General features: G+C 39.2%; 1 protein-coding gene across 3 annotated transcripts in view; it reads right to left on the bottom strand.

Annotated features, from left to right (window-relative positions):
* Window positions 1-22,070, bottom strand: part of VMP1 (vacuole membrane protein 1) — a 155,485-nt gene that overhangs the window by 36,851 nt on the left and 96,564 nt on the right. For all 3 annotated transcript variants that reach the window (XM_070932001.1, XM_070932003.1, XM_070932002.1), the window contains exon 8: window positions 4,209-4,289. In XM_070932001.1, coding sequence (XP_070788102.1) covers window positions 4,209-4,289 — 81 coding nt within the window. The remainder of the gene's footprint in view (window positions 1-4,208; window positions 4,290-22,070) is intronic.

Genomic DNA, 22,070 nt, shown 5'->3' on the forward strand with positions numbered 1-22,070 from the left:
AGGATGGAAGGCTGAGTCAACCTTGAGCCGGTGAGATTTGATCCGCTGATCTGCTGAGCCAGCAGTCAGCTGAAGTAGCCTGCAGTACTGCACTCTAACCACTGCGCCACCTCGGCTCCTATGTGGAATTTCTATATATTTCTATGGAATTTCTCCTATATTTCAATGTGGAATTGAAGCCCACATAAACTTAAACTTGCCCAAAGTTGAGAAACATTGGTCTAAACCGGGCAGTCTCTTATTAAAAACCACAGCTTTGTCATCCCGGTCGAGAATCTGGACCGGATTCATCGCAGTATTTCAATTGAAAAGAAATGAAGCAAGACCGCATAGTGGCGAGTTTTCCATCACCAGCCTGCGCAACCGTAAGGCCTGAGCCCTCAAACCATCCACGGTTCCCGCAGACCACGAGTTTGAGAACTTCTGAACCTCCGAGTAGGTTGAGCGGAGGCTCTGGGGGTTTTTAAACCTCTTTTTTTCCGAACGCCTTTCTCGCGTTTCTGAAAGCTCTGCTTAAAAAACGTTGCTGTGACAGCCCATAACGAGGGAGACCTCTCAGCTAGACGCTGTCCCAGATGAAGTAAGGTCTTGCCCACATCTCTGGTGGGTTTTTTTTTTTGAAAGTCCAGATTAGAAACAGCTCGACCGACGTCTTCCATAAGAAATGCACAGAAACCACAGTCAGCCATTTTAGAGCCATTTATCAAACGTTCCCCACCTCTTGCCCTCCCCCGTCAACAAGTGTTTTGGTTCCAGTGACTCAGTCTCCAAAAATGGACCTCTGGTGAACAGTGTGTCTGAGGGGAAGGGGAGAATAAACCTGGCATTTATTTGCTATGTGTGCTGCCGAAATGAAGGGGAACAGAAAGAAAAAAAAAACCAAACCAAAAAAAAAAAAAAAGTGGCTTCCTTTTCTAACAGAATAATAAGGGACCTTGGAGGTCTTCTAGTCCAACCCCCCGCTCAAAAAGGAAACTGTGCATCATTTCAGAGAAAATGGTGGTCCAATCTCTTAACGTTTGAAGAGATGATGGTCAGCATTTCCTTTCGAAAATAGTCTTCTATTTCTAAAGTCATTTTTCCTGGCATGGGGAAGGTTGTTACGGTATTTTACGAGATTTTATTTTGTTTGGGGTTTTATATTGGCTGCTTTTAGGGTTTTTACTGTTATATGTTTTAATTCTGTACGCCGCCCCGAGTCCTACGGGAAGAGGGCGGCATATAAATTTAATAAAAATAAATAAATAAATAAATATTTGAGATACGAAACTCTAAAGCCGCTACTGGGAAAAAACATTTTCTGGCCATTGAGAAAAACGAAGTTACATAAACACTTGGGTGAGCTTAAAATATTTACACACAGAGCAAGGAGATTCCCCCCCCCTGCCCCCGAGGCCTACTTAGAAAATGCCCACAAATGCTACAACCCGACAAAATGGTCAGTCAGTTTTCCTCAAAAAACAGACAATAAATAAAAGTAGTAACTTGCCGCAAAGTAAGGGAGTGTGTTTAAAACGGTTTGTACACCGTGTTTAAAATCCTAACTCTTTTATCCCTCGTCTAGACGAGGTTTGCAAGAGAACATCCCAGACTCGGTCCAGATTAACACATACATATTCCATATTTCCACAGTGGTTAAAAGGGGCTTTTTTTAAAAAAAAAGGTAATTCATAAAGAAGAGAATAGTCTTTAGTCTCTGAAATAGCAGGGAAATAACTCCCAAGTGGAATCTCTCCGTGCATAGGCCGAACCTCATTGCACTAATAATAAACATTAATTTGAAGAACAAACAAGAGCAGTTAATAATCAATACAGCGCTCAGTGTCCAGGTTTTCGTGGCTAAAAAATAAAAATAAAAAAAATCCAGCTCGGGTTGCTTCCTATAAGCACGGAAAAATTTGGATGCGCCAGTTGTATAAACTTGTTAATAAAGGTGGAGACGGTAAGCCGATGAGGTAGCATTTGCAAATTAAAACCTTTCCACTACTTCTGAGGCTAGGAAAAGGCTGCTTTTCCACGAACTTCGACTTTTCAGAAGTTTTTAAATGCCTCCGTTTCTTTTTATTGATCGGTGGGACTGGACCGACGGGGGCCGAGTTGGAGGGGGCAGGCGATTATGATTTTTTATCCCGGTTTATGATGATGCATTCACGGGATCTGGAAGCACAATCCGGAGAATAGCAGACGTGTGTTTATTTGCACCAGAGCACAAAATGTACCGAGGATTAAGTTTGGGGATGTTGTAATGGACTGAAAAGATTTGAGGAAGCTGGGGACAGCTCAACACTCAAATCACTTTTCAAATTCGAGCACATGGAGGCTTTGGTATTGCACAACCTCTCCAGGAAGGGGAAAAAAAAAAACCTCTAACCCATTCAACACGAGTGAAATAAATTACACCTCTCCGTTTTAGAGTTCCAACCTTTTTCTCAGCGACTCGTCACTTGGGCCAGTAACACAACATTTGCTGCTTATTAGCACTTAGCAATAGCAGTTAGATTTATATACAGCTTCGTAGTGCTTTTACAGCCCTCTCTAAGCGGTTTACAGAGTCAGCATCTTGCCCCCAACAATTTGGGTCCTCATTTTACCCACCTCGGAAGGATGGAAGGCTGAGTCAACCTTGAGCCTGGTGAGATTCGAACTGCCAAATTGCAGTCAGCAGAAAAAACCTGCAGTACTGCACTCTAACCACTGCGCCACCGTGGCTTATTAGATTTATATCATACTTTTTCTTCAGAGCTGAAAGCGTCCTATACAGGTAGTCCTCAACGTAAGACCACAATTGAGCCCCAAATTTCTGTTGTTGAGTGAGACATTTGTTAAGTGAGTTTTGCCCCCGTTTTACGACACTTCTTGCCACAGTCGTTAAGTGAACCACTGCTGTTGATAAAGTTAGCAAGCTGGTTGTTAAGCGAATCTGGTTACCCCACCGTCTTTGCTTGTCGGAAGGTCGCAAAAGGGGATCACGTGACTCCGGGATGCTGGAACAAGTCGTAAGTATGAACCAGTTGCCAAACATCTGAATTTTGATCGTGATTGTGGGGTTGCTAGACTGGTTGTAACTTCTTCTCTGTCAGAAACCTGACAGTCATCCCCAGTGGCCATGAAAAGCAGAAAGATCCAAGAACTCAACCCAAAAAAAACACCAAATCCTGCTGGATCAGCTTCCATTCCCCGTGTTTTTGCAGGATCAACTCAACCTCAATAATTCTGCTTTTACCAAATCAATTTCTCCCTTCTCCTTCCCCCATGCCTTCATTTGCCACCAATAGCCTCCCACCGGCCAGTTCGCTCGCACAGAGAGGGCCTCCTCAGGGTGCCGTCCGCCAGACAATATCGGCTGGCGACCCCCAGGGGGAGAGCCTTCTCTGTGGCGGCGCCCACCCTCTGGAACAACCTCCCCCCAGAGATACGTACAATAACAGACCTCCGGATTTTTCGTCAGGCCCTGAAAACCTATTTATTTCAACTAGCTGGGCTGGCTTGAGTTAAATTTTAAATTGATTTTAAATTGGGTTGTTTTAATTTACAGCCAAAATATTTAATTATTTTAAACTGTTTTTAAATTTTGTATGTTCTGTTTTTTACTCTGGCTGTTCACCGCCCTGAGTCCTATTTGGAAAAGGGTGGTATAGAAATGGAAACAAACAAACAAACAAACAAATAAATAAATAATACTGATAGAAGAGAGTATTTGTAGCTCAGGTTTGAACTGCGGGGTCATTGGTGCTCTCTGAGTCTGGCTGTTTTCTTGCAGACATTTCATGGCCCAACTAGGTAACGTCATCAGTGAAGAAGGGAATGGGGTTAGCTCTCTGTTTATATACAAGTGACTTGCCTTGCAAGTCAGGAACTACCAACAGCCCAACAGAAGAGAATAGCTGAATCAAGGATCCACCAAGAATCCTCCCTCCCAACACTGACAGGGCAAGCTACTTGTATATAAACAGAGAGCAAACCACACTCCCTTCTACACTGATGATGTTACTTAGTTGGGCCATGAAATGTCTGCAAGAAAAACCAGCCCAGAGAGCACCAAGGACCCCACAACTGATAAACTCCAATGCAAGGCACCTTCCTTTTTCTTTCTACGACCGAGGCTATTTGACAGGAAAAATACCGAGGAAAACCATTATAAGGGATGAAATCACATGGATGGAAATAGGATCAAGAGGCTAAATACATTTTTTGGGATAAGAACTTACGGAAGCGCATGCCAGGATGCCAAAAAATCCGACTTTCTGCACCAAGTTCTGGATGGCCAGTTTTGCCCGAGAGGCAAAGTCCTACAAAGAAGGAAAATAACAAGATAAGGACCTAAAATGATGGAAAAATTAAACAAAGCAACATTGAATATTGCTGGCATGAAGTAGCCAATTGCACAGGATTATGGCTTCTCACACCTCACCTTCCCACAGGTAGTCCTCGACTTACAACCATGATTGAATCTTAATAGTGACTTAAGACTATTTTTCACACTTACGACCGTTGCAGCATCCCCATGGTCACGTGATCAAAATTTGAATGCTTGGCAATTGCCTCATATTTATGACAGTTGCTGTGTCCTGGGGTCATGTGATCCCCATTTGCGACTTTCTGACAGACAAAGTCAGTGGGGAAGCCAAAATCACTTAACCGTATTCCTAACTTAACCACTACAATGACTGACTGTGGCGAAAAAGATCATAAAATGGGGCAAAACTTGCTTAATAACTGTCCCGCTTAGCAACTAGAAATTTTTGGGCTCAATTGTGGTTTTAAGTTGAGGACTAAATTGCTCCACAAAAATAATTTATTAAATAATAGATTTACAACTCACTGAAACAAGGGGGGGGGGAAGAAAAGGGCTCAAGAATTCCTGGCAGCTTTTATAATGCACATTTAATACTTCAAAGAATATTATAACAGACCACTACGAGACAAAAATGTAGTTTACATAACATGAAATAAATCTGTAACCCATATATTATTAATCGAAGCAGTATGAACAGGAATCCTTACTTAATCCCGAACTGATTATTTTGAATAACATAATGGGCCCCGCAAATAGCTTAGAAGAACATAAAAGCAAGATTATTTGAAACACAAAGACCAACAATGCAATGGCATAAGAATACAAGGAGGGGCCGATAGATGAAGCCCAAGACACATTTTTTCAACATCTTTTGCATCCAGATGTCTCCTTGGTGGCCACTTCAACCTTTTGGACCAGCCTTCCATTTGAGATCCAAGGGACCCCTACCCTTTTAGCCCTCCACCAAGCTGTGCTACCCCCCCCCCCCAATTCCTAAACAATGGGTTAGGATGGAGGATTTGCTGGGAGGCTGTTTGGTCTGGCATGTGGAGTGAGGGGTATGTTTTAACTATGTTATAGACTAGATTAGACTAGACTAGACTAGACTAGACTAGACTAGACTAGACTAGACTAGACTAGACTAGAATAATTTATTGGGATTAGAATGGAATGGAATGGAATGGAATGGAATATTCTTTATTGGCCAAGTGTGCTTGGACACACAAGAAATTTATTTCCAACAATGCATACGCTCTCAGTGTATACACAAACAACAAAGTAATATAATCATAAGATACCAATAGGAGAATGTAATAGGAAAGAGGAGAAGGATAATAACATTTTATTGAGTATTGTGAGATCTATTACATGAGAACGGTATCTATACGAGTCAGGGGTGAACAACTATGGCCCTTTACGACCTGTGGACTTCAACTCCCAGAATTCCTGAGCCAGCCACCCCTGACTTCCATGTTGGCTCAGGAATTCTGGGAGTTGAAGTCCACAGGTCGCAAAGGGCCATAGTTGCCCATCCCTGATGTTAATCCTATAAGTAAGCAAATAAGTAACTACATAAATAAGATAGCCAACTGAATAGATCCAGAAATCTCACAAACTGGACACAAAAAGGCAAACCACCTTTTATTGTTGCTTCCTAGCAGCTATTACTTAAGACGTCTAAGAACTTCTACTTTGAAGTTTAAGAATGGTTTCCAAAATTAACAACCCAAAAATCTGTGATTTTTTTTTTTTAAAGACCTGTCCCTCCTTTTTTTTAATATGGTTAGAGTAGCTGCCTTAAAGAAAGCTTAAGGTCCTTGGAAGAATATCCTTGGATGGCTGTGGAGCACAGATTGGTGTGTCAACTCATATTCTACTTGTAGGTTTCTACTAACGGTAAGCCTTTGGCTAGCATAGAGAAGAAGAAATTGGACAAAATGGACATATTCCCCAAGTAAGGTTTTTCATGTGTTTTTACGATGTAGTTTGTTTATTTATTTGTTTATTTGTTTATTTATTTATTTATTGGTTCGATTTATATGCCGCCCTTCTCCGGAGACTCGGGGTGGCTTACAATGCGTTAAGCAATAGCTTTCATACTTTTGTATATACCTGCTTAGTAGGGCTTTCGGGCCCCCCCAAGCGGTGTTCTTTTTTTATACCAAGTCAGCTTATTGCCCCCACAATCCGGGTCCTCATTTTACCTACCTCGAAAGGATGGACGGCTGAGTCAACCTTGAGCCTGGTGAGATTTGAACTTGCAGTAATTGCAGGCAGCTGGTGCTATTTAACAGCACTTTAGTCTGCTGCGCCACCAAGGCTCTTCCTGACTCATCAGCTCAATATTAGAAGGTCACTATTTGGTAGCCACGGGAATGGCTTGGAGCCACTGCTGCAGAGACCACCTTAGTTTCACAGATAACATTTTAATGGTCCTTTTGTGGCAAAACCTTTTAATAACCAAAAGAATAGAATATTTGTATATCAGGATTGAACTGTGGGCTCTCTGAGCTTAATGGTTTTCTTGAAGACGTTTCGTTACCCAACTAGGTAACATCATCAGGGGTAGCAGTGATCAGTGCTCCTTTGACAATGTTGATGATGGTGGTTTTTTTTCAATAATAAAACTGTGATTCTACAAAGTGTTACAGGATTTGACCTGGGTTTTAGGAACTTTGAGAAATAACAAATCCAAACCTTCAAGGACCTAAATAAATTCTTTCTCATATACTCACTGTATATATCCAATTAGTATTTAAAACGTAAAACGCAGTTATTTAAAACAATATTTTAGGGGCTGCCACAAAGAAGAGGGAGTCAAGCTATTCTCCAAAGCCCCTGAAGGCAGGACAAGAAGCAATGGGTGGAAACTAATCGAGGAGAGAAGCAACTTAGAACCAAGGAGGAATTTCCTGACTGTTAGAACAATTAATCAGTGGAACAACTTGCCTCCAGAAGTTGTGAATGCTCCAAACTGGAAGTTTTTAAGAAGAGGTTGGATAACCATTTGTCTGAAATGGTATAGGGTTTCCTGCCTGAGCAGGGGGTTGGACTAGAAGACCTCCAAGGCCCCTTCCAATTCTGTTATTCTGTTAACATGAACACTGTATATACTGTAAACCTAAGAGTAGGAAACATTCTTTGGATTAAGAAATAAGATTCTTCAGAAATAAGGGACAATTTGTGGCAAAAGCTTCATGTTAAAGTTTAAGTCTATTTATGGATGAAGTTCTTACCAATTTTTTATAGGTACTAATTATGTATTTCCATGATTTTAGATTACAGTTATAAAAGTCGATGCTTAAATAAGCTTAGAACCATAAATTAGAAATAAGGATCGACAGAACGTGTGCAAATATAACATATACAAATAGGACCAATGAAAAATTTATGGAAATATTACTTTGCAGTAGTGAAACACTGCAATTTAAATCTTATATATCTATTAAATTAATTGATGTATACCCCATTTAAATTAAAGACATATTCTTAGGGTTCATTCCTTCATCAGTCATCTCATAAAAATGTACCGTCCTGAGGATTCGTCATTGCTTCTAGGAAATCCCCTTATATACATTTTAACTTTGTATCAGCGTTCTAAAAACAATAAATGATTTGATTTAATTTTAAATGGTTTTAAAATGAGTTTTTAAAATTATTGTATGTTGCTGTCTTATAATTTTTTAAAGTTTCTTAAGCAGTTGCTAAATGGAGGGAGAATTAAAAATACAATACATAAATGAGAGGATAGTAAAAATTGTTTTTTATGCGGTAGCTTCTCTACTATAAATATATACAGACCTGAATCTAATTAAACCGATTATACAGTGATGAAATCCAAAGTTAGTTTTAAATTTTTACTGTGGTAATTTAAAGCTCATTAAAGCAATTATTTTTAAACTCGGCTTATTCATTAAAATAATTTATCTTTCAGATGTTTTTAATGTAATACTTTCTCCTCTTGTTGGTTGACCAGCTTATTGCTTGGGGGGGAAAAATGAGGAAAGTTCTCAATTTGGAATTCACAATTAATTCTGCAGAATTGTTTCTAATAGTGGAAAATAGGCTAATTTTGTATGCACACAAATAATTGATGGACAACTGATTTATTTTACCAAGGAAGGAAGAAGGAAGGAAGGAAGGATTTTTTATAACTGTCGCATATCTGGTTTAACATTTATTGCTAATGAATAAATAACATTGCACAATATAAAAATAAGAGATTCAGTAAGTATTAGGAATAGGAAATTTAATATATATGCAGATTGAATTTATAAATGATGTAATATTCAATTCTCAGAGGATTGGTATTCAATTTGAAGTTTCTACAAAAACTAATGAGTCTTCCAGAACAAAATTCATACATGAAATCATTTTTATTTGGGATTCATTGGTAAATATTTGATTCTACAAATACTCGGTTCTTTAAGGCTTTCTCATCAATTCAAGGAAACTGATATATTTTGAGCGTAAACTGACAGCAAAAATAGAATTTCACATGATAACTTCAACTATTTTGTTAAAAAAATTAAAAAGTTAGATCTTTATAGCTCTCAATAGGAAGTGTGCAATTGCTATATTTAAATATACTCATCTATAAGATGCAGATGTAAATAGATTTTCAAAATAGATTTTCAAAATTCTGAACTGCTACCAGTTATGCTCCCAAATTCAAAAACTATACCCTTCAAAACAAAAACAAGTCTAAAAGGAATTTCACCACAAATTCAATTTCTTCGGTCCAAGGTAATTTTATTTATAACTCTCTCAAACAGGGAAAATTAATAATAAACCACAATACTGACAGTATAGAACAAGAAACCTATACTTATACACTCTGCTAGCATTCTGGCTACTTTTAGTAGAAGAAGGTGATTTTTGAAAAGTAAAATTATACAAAACTTGCACATTAAATTTACACAAGGCTGTAAACCTTGGGGTTGGGTTGGGTCATCATTTAATGGACTGACCTCTCCAAAACATTTTCTAGGCATTTGAGATGTTTTAGCACAAAGCTCTCGCATGTCGGAAAAAGTTAAGGAACTTTATACCTGATCTTGAGTGACTTCGATAAATATTTGTCACCTAAAGATATCTGGATTATGGGTTATGCTTTCCACCCCAGCGAACTTTGAATTTTTATTTTCAATACTAATTTATTTAACCAATTTAGATTAAATTACTAATGGTTTCCAGACAGTGTAACACATTATCCCAACTTGCTCTCCAAAGGATGCAAGTTAAAAACAACAAACTTCCTAGATGCAGTCAATATACATCTAATCTGCCTCCAAATAAAATGTTTTGCTCTAGATTAAATATCAACATTCAGAAATACAAGAAGGCAATTTGATGCCTGCTAAGGAAAAATATTTTGATGCAGAAATTTACCTATGCTGTTGTTAACTGCACATCTATCATTTCCCAAATTAATAATGGTTGAAAGTGGATTAACAATTGCAGGACATTCCCCCACCTAAAATTTATAATTGGAGTTTGGATTTAACATTAGACGTGATGTTTCTAAATTGGAACTTCTTGATGGAACTGCCAGAGAAGGAAGGAAGGAAGGAAGGAAGGAAGGAAGGAAGGAAGGAAGGAAGGAAGGAAGGAAGAAAGAAAGAAAGAAAGAAAGAAAGAAAGAAAGAAAGAAAGAAAGAAGAAAGAGAGAGGAGGAAAAAAGAAGACAGAGAGGAGGAAAAAAGAAGACAGAGGAGGGAAAAAAGAGTAAGGCAGGAACGGAGGGAGAAAGAAAGAAGAAAAACAAAGTAAAAGAAAAAGAGAAAGAGAAAGAGAAAGAGAAAGAAAGAAGACAGGAAAAAAAGAAGATAGAAAGGAGGAAAGAAAGAAAAAGAAAGAGAGAAAGAAAAAGAAAGAAAAAGAGAGAGATAGAGAATAGGCAAATTTTACATGCAAGTAAATAATTGATGGACAACTGATTTATGAAAGAAAGAAAGAAAGAAAGAAAGAAAGAAAGAAAGAAAGAAAGAAAGGAAGGAAGGAAGAAAGAAAGAAAGAAAGAAAGAAAGAAAGATTGAAATTGGAGATTGATGAATGGTTACCTGAAAAGGAGTCCCATTTTTAAAAAGTAGAAGAGGAAAAGAGAAGTGTAGAAGAAAATATTTCATGCGATCAGGGTCTTTCATAAGAAGTTTCCCCATAATCTCCCTATTACAATGCTAGATTTGACCATTAATGTTTTCACTTCCTATTTTGCCAAGACTGTTTCATAAACCGTGTGGGGTATTGTGATATTTATAATTTAATTGAAAATGAAAGGGCCGATGGTAAAAAAATAAATTAAAAATAAAAGCCAAGTGTACTGAATTTTAAAACATAAATAATTGGATGTAATTTGCAAGCCAGTCTGAATATTTTTCTTTTATCCCATTTAACCAATCTTTGTGTGAAAAAAATGGAAAATTGTAATAAAAGAGATCTATTTGACTTTAAAGGAAAATGAGGAGGTGAGGAAAGAAAAATAAAAAGCATTGCAAACTTAGGTTTATCTCATTTTAAGGAAAAAATACTAGGTTTATTATTCAATATTATGGATCTCAGAACAAATTGAGATGCATGGAAATTTATTTAAAACGGAGATAACGATAGCTACACATAATGATACCTACACATCAGAGAATGAATTAAAAAAACATGGGCACACAGCTTTTTATTTTGGAAATCCTGATATGCCAAAAATAATTAAACAATCAAAATTTTAAAAAATACAAGTTTTAGAAATATATATTTCTCAATAAACATATTATTTATAATTTATTACGTCTGTCTTTGTTACTTTATTTTTTTAAACAATATTCTTAAAAGGAGTTAAAGATTTTTCGAGCTAATTTCTAGCATTTTACTTATGTCTTGTTGACTTACTGCATGCTAAGAGCTGTTAACATCAAAAAAGATTCTTTTATATCACATCTTAATTGTCTGAAAGATGATTTTAAAAAACGAAACACAAAAACAGAAACAACTGCTTGTGTGATTAAAAACCAGAAGGCAAAGAAATTCTAGCATCCGCAAAGCAGATAATATCTGGTAAATAAATGGCTGTTTTATGAATAAACAATTTTAATATCTTGCTTCAAGATTTTTTTAGTTTCAAGTTCCCTTTTCTTACAACTTTTTTTTTTTAAAACCTAACCGCTGTCTAGTTCTGATTTTATCTTTTTTGAAATTAGCATTAAGATACCTCTTCTAAGTCTTTTTTTTTTTTTAAAGGCAAGATTTCAATTCTCAGATGCCACTGGACAATTTTATTCAAAGAAACAAGAGATCAAAAAGATTTATATACTTGTATATATATACATATATATGAACATGAATATTTCAAAATTACTTACGGGCAAAAAATAACTTTCCCCCAATTAAAGATTATAGATTTTCTTCTCCCGTCTTCCCGGTTATCGTGAATCATTTTCTTTATTGTAAGAATATTGTTATTATTTTTGCTCAAGACTATTACTATCAAAAGCATGACTCGTGTGGGACTTAGGAAAGACTTCCTGCTTCTAATGCTAAACCAACCAGGAATTTTTAAATGATTAGTTATTACTTCACTGGATTAATCATCGGATTTTTAAAAAAACAATGCTGGGAATAGTGGTGAAAACTGAAAAGTTTGTTGAAATAATAGGCAATTTGCAAAGCTCACGTTTTACAATCCATAAAAGCGATATTTTCTAATTAGTGTAATGGTTTAATAAAGGGACAAAAATTCAAATGAAAACTGCTCCCTACTAAAATTTTAAAAAGAGGGAAACTCGTTATATTTTAAATTAGTTCTTACAAGGTAATTTCTAATGCAATTGATTTTCTATCCGAGGGGAAGGAATTCTAGAAAAGAGGTTAGGATGTGTTTTGCTGCTAGAAATTTCCTAAAGGAAGGTTTTTTCCAGATGGATATGAGCTTTCAAATAAACAAGAGGAATTTGGTGGTGTGAACTTGACTTAGTCTTGTGGTCTTTGCAATTGTCTTGTTACCGGTATTAAGTCAAAATTTATTACCATGGTTGGCTGATGTTGGTATATAAAAATTATGTAAAAAGGAATATATAGTTTTTCTCAGGGTGGATAAAAATCAGTGATTTTTTTTTAAAAATAAAAAAATCAGATTTTTTTTATTTTTATTGAATTTATTTTAATAAAAAACTTTGGGGTAAAAATCTATCATAAGATAGTTTTCTATTTAAGATACATAAATAATTTAGTTTATTCAGCATGAAATGGAGCTTAGTTATGTAGCAGGAGGCTGTATATTCTGTAACACTGGGACTATCGGTGAGTCAACAGTGGGTCAAAGGAGTAGCAGAGATGACAGCTGCTCTTTAAAAATTATGATTTAAATCGAGTTGATTTAAATCAAGCCTTTTTACTAGTGATTTAAATCATGATTTAAATCGTGATTTAAATCAACTCGATTTAAATCAAATCCACCCTGGTTTTTCTTAATAAATTGAATAGTCTGGGCCCCACTCTACAGTCTGTATCTATCTGCAAAAGGCTGGGCAATATATTTTAGGCAGGAATTTTGGCATGCAAGACCCATGAGGTGGTTAATACACAAGGATCTTTTTATGTGGGATCCTGGGCTTGGTTGTTTTTTTTTTTTTTTAAGTTTTATTAACATAAACAAACATAAAACACAAATACATGTAAACACTTATACATTAACAAAGAGTCAATCGACTAACTTCTAGAAAACCTTCGCATCGGTGATTAATGTCCATTTAACCAATTTTCCTTAATCATACTATTTACAAATTCACTTGCTTATACCTTAATATATTCATTGAAGTTCAACAATATCTTTCTACAAACATATTAACCATTTATTTATACAATCCTACGGCTCATCTCATGTATCTATTTCTACATGGCTTGGTTGTTTTCTTGCAGACGTTTCATTGCCCAACTAGGTAACGTCATCAGTGCTAGAAGGGAGTGGGGTTTGCTCTCTCTTTATATACTTGCCCTGTCGCCACTTTACCAGCAATTAGCACCCAGATAAGCAGAGACTAATATCAAGATTAATACCTGGACCAACAATGAAGCAATAAACAATACCCCAATCAAGGAACCACCAACTCAGATAGTCAATCAAACAATAAACAACAGCCTAACCAAGGAACCACCCAAACCACACCCACCATCACAGACAAGGCAAGCCACTTGTATATAAATAGAGAGCAAGCTTCACTCCCTTCTAGCACTGATGATGTTACTTAGTTGGGTAGTGAAACGTCTGCAAGAAAACAATCAAGTTCAGAGAGCGCTAAGGACTCCACAGTTCAACCCTATGCTATAAACATTAGCGGGTATTGGATTTTTTTTTTATCCCCACAACCACCAACCAATGAGTTAGGCTGTGCTGATACTAAATGGACCTGAGGTGATTCCACAGAACTTTCATGGCTATGAGGAAACTTCTCAACCCGAGTCTCTCTAGACACTGTCCATCAACGAAGAAATTAATTATAATTAATTATAGCTTGCCTTCAGAAGTTGTGGGCGCTCCTTCATCATTGGAGGGTTTTAAGAAGAGATTGGAGAAGTCATTTGTCTGAAATGGTATAGGGCAGGGATGGCTAACCTTTTTGCCGTCGCGTGCCAAAAGTACGGGGTTGCGTGGGGAGGGGTGTGTGTTGTCGACAAGCAAAGTCAACGGGGAAAGCCAGATTCACTTAACAACCGTGTTTCTAATTTAACAACTGCAGTCATTCACTTAACAAGTGTGGCAGGAAAGGTTGTAATATGAGGCAAAAGTCACTTAACAACAGTCTTGCTTAGCAACATAAATTTTGGCCTCCGTTGTGGTCAGATGTAGAAGACTATGTGTATTAAATATATATATGTGTGTATATATATATATATATATATATATATATATATATATATATATATGTGTGTGTGTGTGTGTGTGTATATGTGTGTGTGTGTGTGTGTGTGTATATATATGTATGTATGTATGTATGTGTATATATATATATATAAATAAATAAATTGAACAGATCTCTTCAAGGGAATTTCAGTAATTGTGGAGAAATGGAAATGGCTGAAAATACTTGCTTTTTGGGTTAAACCCTGGACTCCTCTTTTATTTGAGTTCTTTCCCCAGCAGTGAGGTCTCTAGATCAATCTTTATGATTTACATCTTGATTGTTCCACCTCGAGAGTTGTACCCTGGATCTTCTGTCAAGCTGGGCATGGCCCCAGCTTGTCTAAAAGACAACATTGCTCCATTGTGACTAATATCCCCGGGTAATCTGCAGCTGCACGATTTGTGGCGTGCCAAAGGAGAGCGTTTTTGTGGCTCATCATACAGATCCACATCTCCTATGCTTTGTTATTATTATTATTAGATTTTTTTTAAAAAAAATACCACCTTTATTATTTTTTATAAATAACCCAAGGTGGAGAACATACCTAACGCTGGTTCCTCCTTTTATTTTCCCCACAACCATCACCATGTGAGGTGGGTTGGGCTCACAGAGAGAGGGACTGGTCCAAAGACACCCAGTCAGCTTTTATGGCTAAGGAAGGGACTAGAACTCACTGTCTCCTAGTAATTGGCCCAAAGTCACCCAACTGGCTTTTGTGACTAAAGTGGAAGTAGAACTCACTGTCTCCTGGTGAGATAGGGCCAAAATCAACCAGCTGGCTTTCGTGCCTAAGGTGGGACTAGAACTTACCGTCTTCTAGTAATTAGCCCAAAGTCACCAAATTGGCTTTCGTGCCTAAGGTAGAACTAGAACTCACTGTCTCCTGGTGATTGGCCCAAAGTCACCCAGCTGACTTTCGTGCCTAAGGCGGACTAGAACTCACAGTCTCCTGGTTTCTAGCCTGGCACCTTAATCATTATACCAAACTGGCTCTTCCATGGAACTCAGCTCTACAGAGTTAGCCCATTGAAAAATGAGGGGTCAATACAAATACAGGTAGTCCTCGACTTACGACCACAGTTGGTAGCCCAAAATCTCTGTTGGTAAGCGAGACATGTGTTAACTGAGTTTTGCCCTAATTTTGACCTTTCTTGTCACAGTTGTTATGTGACTCACTGCAGTTGTTAAGGTTAGTAACATGGTCGTTAAGCGAATCTGGCTTCCCCGTTGGCTTTGATTGTCAGAAGGTCGCAAGAGGGGATCATGTGACCCTGGGACACTGCAACTGTCTTAAATACATGCCAATTGCCAAGTGTGTGAATTTGGATCACATGACCGTAGGGATGCTGCAAAGGTCATTAGTGTGAAAAACGGTCATAAGTCACTTCTCGGTGCCATAGTAACTTTGAATGGCCAGTAAATAAACTGTTGTAAGTCGAGGACTACCAATAAATAGAATAGAATAGAATAGAATAGAATAGAATAGAATAGAATAGAATAGAATAGAATGGAATGGAATGGAATGGAATGGAATGGAATAGAATATAATTCTTTATTGGCCAAGTGTGGTTGGACACACAAGAAATTTGTCTTTGGTGCATATGCTCTCAGTGTACATAAAGAAAAAATAAAATACATTCGTCAAGAATCATAAGATACAACAGTGATACTCATACGATACTAATAAGCAATCAAATCACACTAGGAAACATTAAAACAATACAAGCAACATGGTTATAGCCATAAGTGGGAAGAGATCGGTACTAGGAAGAATGAGAAGAATAATACGGTAGTAACAATAGGATTGGTAATAACAGAGTTAAAAATACAAATAATAAAATAAAATATAAAATAAAATATTGCAGGATTCCTATTTTAGAAATCAAAAAACCCCAAAAGTAAATCCCATTGATTTCAGCAGGGTTTAACTCTCAGGTCAATGTGTGAATGTGAAAATCGGTGGCAACTTTATGCATTAATTATTTTGGGCCAGAAAAATTTAGGAAAATCCCTTGGAGCATCTGATCCACTCAACTTCCGATCTGGATGAAAAAAAAAACGTCAATCTGAAACAACACCAAGGCTCAATGTCCGAAGCTTTAACCGTAGATTGGAGGGGGGAAAAAACTACTCAAAGAAATTAACTTTATACCTATTTTTTTAAAAGGAGTGTATGTGTCACTCGGCAAGGAGTTTCACTTCCCGCTTTTCAGATCTGCTTAACAAAGGTAACACAATACCTTTAGTTTCAGATAACTTGCCTTTTCTTTCACACCAGGCCAACAGGTGTGTGAGTGTTTTAAAGGGAACATTATGTACTCGGCTGATAGCCGGAGCAGTCAGAAGGAAGGGGAGGGGAAGGAGGAAGAACACAGGGCTTACACATCCATTACTCAGCACTTCTACCACCAACTGTCTCGCCTGTTAAGTCATCATCCCTCGCAGGTTGGCTGGGAAAAAAAGCCCGTGAAAGAGACAGATGCTCGGCTGACAAGCTGACTCACACGCGTGTGCACTCACGCACAACTCAGCACTGGGATAATAACTTACCAGCAGGATTTCAAAAGAAAAGAGCGAAGAACTTGGCCGGGGGAACTTAAAAAGACCGAGCCAGTGGGAAAAACAAAAACGGGGTTGCTTTTAGAATGGTAGAAATCAATTAACACATCCGCAATGCTTCAGGGCTACACAATTCGGAATCTGCTAAAAGAGACGGAGGTGTTGTCATTTCCACACACACCCTCTCCACTCACTTAGGCACTTCTTGAACTGGTGGACTGCGTGCGTTCAGGCCATCATTTGTACTTTTCGACACGTTGGGAACGAAAAAAAGAAAAAGGGAGGAAACGGCTCTCTGAAATCTCACAAAACAAATGTCAACACTGCACGTGTGACAGACAGGCTTCTGTTCTAATTGGCCTCCACGACCGCATTCTGGAAAATTTATGTATTGCTTTGTTTGATTTATGTAGCTGCCCGTCCTACCGGCATAACTCTGGGTGGTTTAATAGGTAAAGGTTCCCCTCGCACGTATGTGCCAGTTGTTCCCAACTCTAGGGGGCGGTGCTCATCTCCGTTTCAAAGCCGAAGAGCCAGCGCTGTCCGAAGACGTCTCTGTAGTCATGTGCGCCATGACGTCTCTGTGCGCCTTTGACTCAACGCCAAAGGCGCACAGAACGCTGTTATCTTTCCACCAAAAGTGGTTCCTATTTTTCTACTTGCAGTTTTTACCTGCTTTTGAACTGCTAGGTTGGCAGAAGCTGGGACAAGTAACGGGAGCTCACCCTGTTACGCGGCACTAGGGATTTGAACCGCTGAACTGCCGACGTTTCGATCGACAAGCTCGGCATTTTAGCCACTGAGCCACCGCGTCCCTCTGGGTGGTTTACAACGATTTAAAAAAAAAAAAAACCTACAAAAAAAAAAATTACAGGAAGTCCTCAAGTTACAGTCATTCGTTTAGTGACCGTTTGAAGTTATAACGGCACTGAAAAAAGTGACTTATGACCGTTTTTTAACACTTAGGACCACTGCAGCATCCCCTTGGTCATGTAATCAAAATTTGGATGATTGGCAACTGGCGTGTATGTATGACGGTTGCAGTGTCCCGGAGTTGTGTGATCCCCTTTTATGATCTTCTCACAAGAAAAGTCAACGGGGAAGTGAAATTCACTTAACAATTGTGTTACTAATTTAACAACCGCAATGATTCACTTAATATCACTGGCAAAAAAGGTCATACGAATCGTACAAGAAGAAGAAGATAGATGGATGAATACATAGATAGATAGATAGATAGATAGATAGATAGATAGATTAGATAGATAGACAGACAGACAGACAGACAGACAGACAGACAGACAGACAGACAGACACCCTGTTTTCCCCCAAAATAAGACATCCCCTGATAATGGGCACTCAAAAGATCAGGCTTTTGAGTGCATGGCAATAAGGCCAAGTGCTTATTTCAGGCTTCAAAAAAATATAAGACAGGGTCTTATTTTCAGGGAAACACGGCAGTCGTCAGAAAAACTCCCGAGACTTTTTGGAGAATGAGGGGCTCCCATTTTGCATTCTCTTTCCTCTTCCCTTTTCCCTTTCACGCTCTGCCCTTTGCAGGCTTGTACTTGTAAGTGGCCTTTTGGTTAGTGATTGATCTGATGTAAGCTCCCCGGGGAATGTTTTTGACCCGATAAGGACAAGATAAAGTACTTCAAATAAAGTACTTTCCCTGATAAAACTTGAAAGGGTGGTCTGGGACGCCTAAATAAGCTTGCAAGTTTGGGCAATGAGATCCTAGCAGCTGCCTAAGTAGGCCAGAGACTTATGCTGGCTTAACTTCAGATCAAATATCTTTATTACGGATTTCGGACCGGCTTAACTTCAATTATGATCTGGTTCAGATGTAATCCTCTATTTTGCTGAAAGTTGAATTGAACTGACGTACAGGTAGCCCTCGACTTACAAACGGTTCATTTAGTGACCGTCCAAAGTGACAATGTGCATTGGGAAAAAAAGAGAGTCTGATGGCCGCTTTTCACTTAATGACCATTGTAGCATCCCCTATGGTCATGTGATCGGTGTTCACAAAAAGCCCCGCCCCCACCTATTCTCTGCTTCCCAAGTCCCAGCTGATCAGGAGGAAATGGGGATTTTGCAGTATCCTTTTCCCTGGAGTGGGGTGGAAATGGAGATTTTACAGTATTCTTCCCCTGCCATGGCACGCCCACCAAGCCAAACCCACAGAACCGGTAGTAAAAAAATTTGAAACCCACTACTGGCTCACGGGATCCCCTCTTGTGACCTTAGGACAAGCAAAATCAACAGGGGAAGCCAAGATTCACTTAACAACCAGGTTACTAACTTAACAGCTGCGGTGACTTGACTTAACAACTGTGGCAAGAAAGGTTGTAAAATGGGACCCAACTCCCTTAACAACTGCCTTGCTTAAGCGATGGAAATTTTGGGCTTAATTGTGGCTGTAAATCAAGGACTACCTGCATTCAAATTTCACACTTCCTCATTAAGGTGTTTTGTACACCCTCCCCCGAAGGAACCCCGTCCTCATTTGCTGGAAGCTGCCTGGATCCCCAATTCCCTCAAATATTGGAAGACTGCTATCACGTCACCCCTGGTCCTTCTTTTCACTAAACTAGAAGGCAAAACAAGGCAAAGTCAGGCAAGACTGATCTCCTCCCTTGGCCCAACAAGTGAAAGGGTTAAGACAGATCCACCCAAGCCTGTTTTAGCAAAAAAATAAAAGGAATGCCCTCAGGAGTCTGGAATGTACAACATGCAGACGACTGACGGTTCATTTGGTGGCCACCCATTGAGAGTGAACAATAAAGAAAAGAAGGAAAATGAAGGAACAGGGTAAAGGGAGGGATGACGGGCGTGGGGGTGGGGGTGGGAGAATTCAAGCTTTGGGTCCAAATCGGGACGTTGTCCTGGGAAGGGAAGGGAAGCAGCCCAGAAGGACACTTCCTGTTTCTCCAAAATGGTGCCTCCTTCTCTATCGTTTTTTTTCCAACCCTGCCTTTGTGATGCCAACTTGCAAACTATTTTAAGGAAAGCCACTGCTGGCAAGGGAGGAATAAGCAACCAAATCGTCCACTCGGTCTGGCGATGGGGGGAGGCTCTGAAGTCTTTGTATCTGTGTGTGTGTGTGTGTGTGTGTGTGTGTGTGTGTGTGTGTGTGTGTGTGTGTGTTGTGTTGAGAAAGATTTCAGAAGCCAACTGGAGTAGCTTTTTATACCGAGCGAGAACCAGAAGCTTGGCTACGGGAAGAATTACATACAGCACCGGAGCATCCAGCGTGTAATTCTGAAAACTAATCAGATTCCCAACGAAGCACATAACTCGTTCCGTGTGCCCGGCACGCTTTCCATACATAAGTGGGTTGTGCAACGTGCCCGCACACGAGACACACATCCGGACGGTGAATACTGCTTGAACAATCCTTCTGGCAGGCGAGTGTGGCCTCCCCAATGAATCTCGGCCTGAAGTCGATCAAAATAAAGCATGAACCATGGCTTGACGAAACAGGAATCAAACCCTGATGTTTTTTTTTTTTTGCTTCATTGTGGCTTACGGAACGAGCCCACCTTGGCTAGGAATACGTAACGTGAAATGCTAAAACTGAAGTGTCAATCGGGGTGGGATTTAGCCGGTTCGTGTGAACCGGATGCTAATTTTACATCTGGTTCACCGAACCGGTAGTTGCAAGGACTGGCTGGCCCCACCCACCCCACCCCTCCCAGGAGTCTCCATGCGGCCCGTTTTGGATGCAAGGTAAGCGCAGGGCCAGGGCGGAGGCTCTGAGAGGGTGAAAAATGGGCCTACCAGAAGTCTGAAAACGGGCCTGTTTATGGCCTCTGGAGCCCAGAGGAGGCCGTTTTCACCCTCCTGGAGACTCGAGGAAAGCCTCCGGAGGGTGAAAGCACCCCCCCCCCCCCCGGCCGTGGTGCAGGAGGCAGAGTAGGCCATGCCCCCTAGCAACTAAAATTTTTCAATCCCACCCACCAGAGACAGGAAATTGGGTTGCAGGGCTGTTTTCAGGTTGAATTTTTGTCAGCATGCTCCTTCTTGTTGCAAATTTCTCCCAGGGGCCTCTGGTTCCCGATGTTCTTCTATTATTAAATGCAGAAGGTAAAATTCATGCCTTTTTAATCACTTCTTAGTTAGAGGAACCTACCTGGTATGTTGGCACGTAAAAGTCATCATACAAGAGGCTACAAACCTAATCGACAATTAAAGAACAATGACCCCTGAAGCCTGGTTAGGAAATTTGCCAATCTTCTCCAAATTACTTGTCTTTTTTTCATTAGGTTGATAATTTGCTATCCAGAAAGCCTGCCTCTGGTGATGAATCCGATTAAAGAATTGTATTGCTGCTGCATTTATTTATTTATTTTTAATCCTGATGCTATTTAGAATACTCTTAATCCTTTAAATAGTATTTAAGGACTACTTTTAATTGTTATTTTATGAGAGCTTACAGTGAGGTTTACCGCCTTAATTTCTCTCTAGGTGAAAAGGCAGGGGGGGAAAAAAGGTTCATATAAAAAAAAATGCAAATAATTTACCCAGAAACTTAGCATCTCTCCCGCCAAGCCCATTCAGCTGGGAACTCCGCCTGCTAAACCGTTCACCTATCACACTTGAAGATTTTTAAAAGTAAAACTGGGTAGGGTGTGGCCGATGGACTTTGTGTTCTTTGTTGGGGCAACCCACAAAGACCAAAGTAAAGATTCGTTCCAAAAAGAAAAACAAAGAAAAAAAAAAGGGGGGGGGAAGCAAGTTTCTACAAATGCAGAAGTCTAAAAAACTTTTCAAGAGCCTCTCCTATGGTGTTCGTCATTAAATGATATTTAACCCATTGCAAATACTGCCCATCCATTTCTCCTTGACAGGAAGTGATTCCTAGGAACCCATGATGTAATTATTAACCCAAAGAGACAGAAGCTGAAGTTGGATGTGAGAAACACACACACACACACACACACACACACACACACACACACACACACACACACACTCCCCCTCCCCCACTCCCCAACCCCAGTCCACGTTGACAAATTCTTTTGACAAGTCCTGTGGTTACAGGGAAGCTGGTTTCATACTGAGTCATCTCTGTTCAAACAGTTTACTGGAAATGGAGGGGAGGGGGAATTTTCAAAGAAATCATGTGATGGCCAGACTAACCACAATCAGCAAAATGTTCAGAGGGGAAAGAAAGAAAGAAAGAAAGAAAGAAAGAAAGAAAGAAAGAAAGAAAGAAAGAAAGAAAGAAAGAAAGAAAGAAAGAAAGAAAGAAAGAAAGAAAGAAAGAAAGAAAGAAAGAAAGGAAGAGAGAGAAAGAGAGAGAACATAGGGAGGAAGAA

This window comes from Pituophis catenifer, unplaced genomic scaffold (assembly GCF_029215685.1).
Source record: "Pituophis catenifer annectens isolate HBS135680 unplaced genomic scaffold, rPitCat1.0.hap2 SCAF_1, whole genome shotgun sequence".
Classification (NCBI taxonomy): domain Eukaryota; kingdom Metazoa; phylum Chordata; class Lepidosauria; order Squamata; family Colubridae; genus Pituophis; species Pituophis catenifer.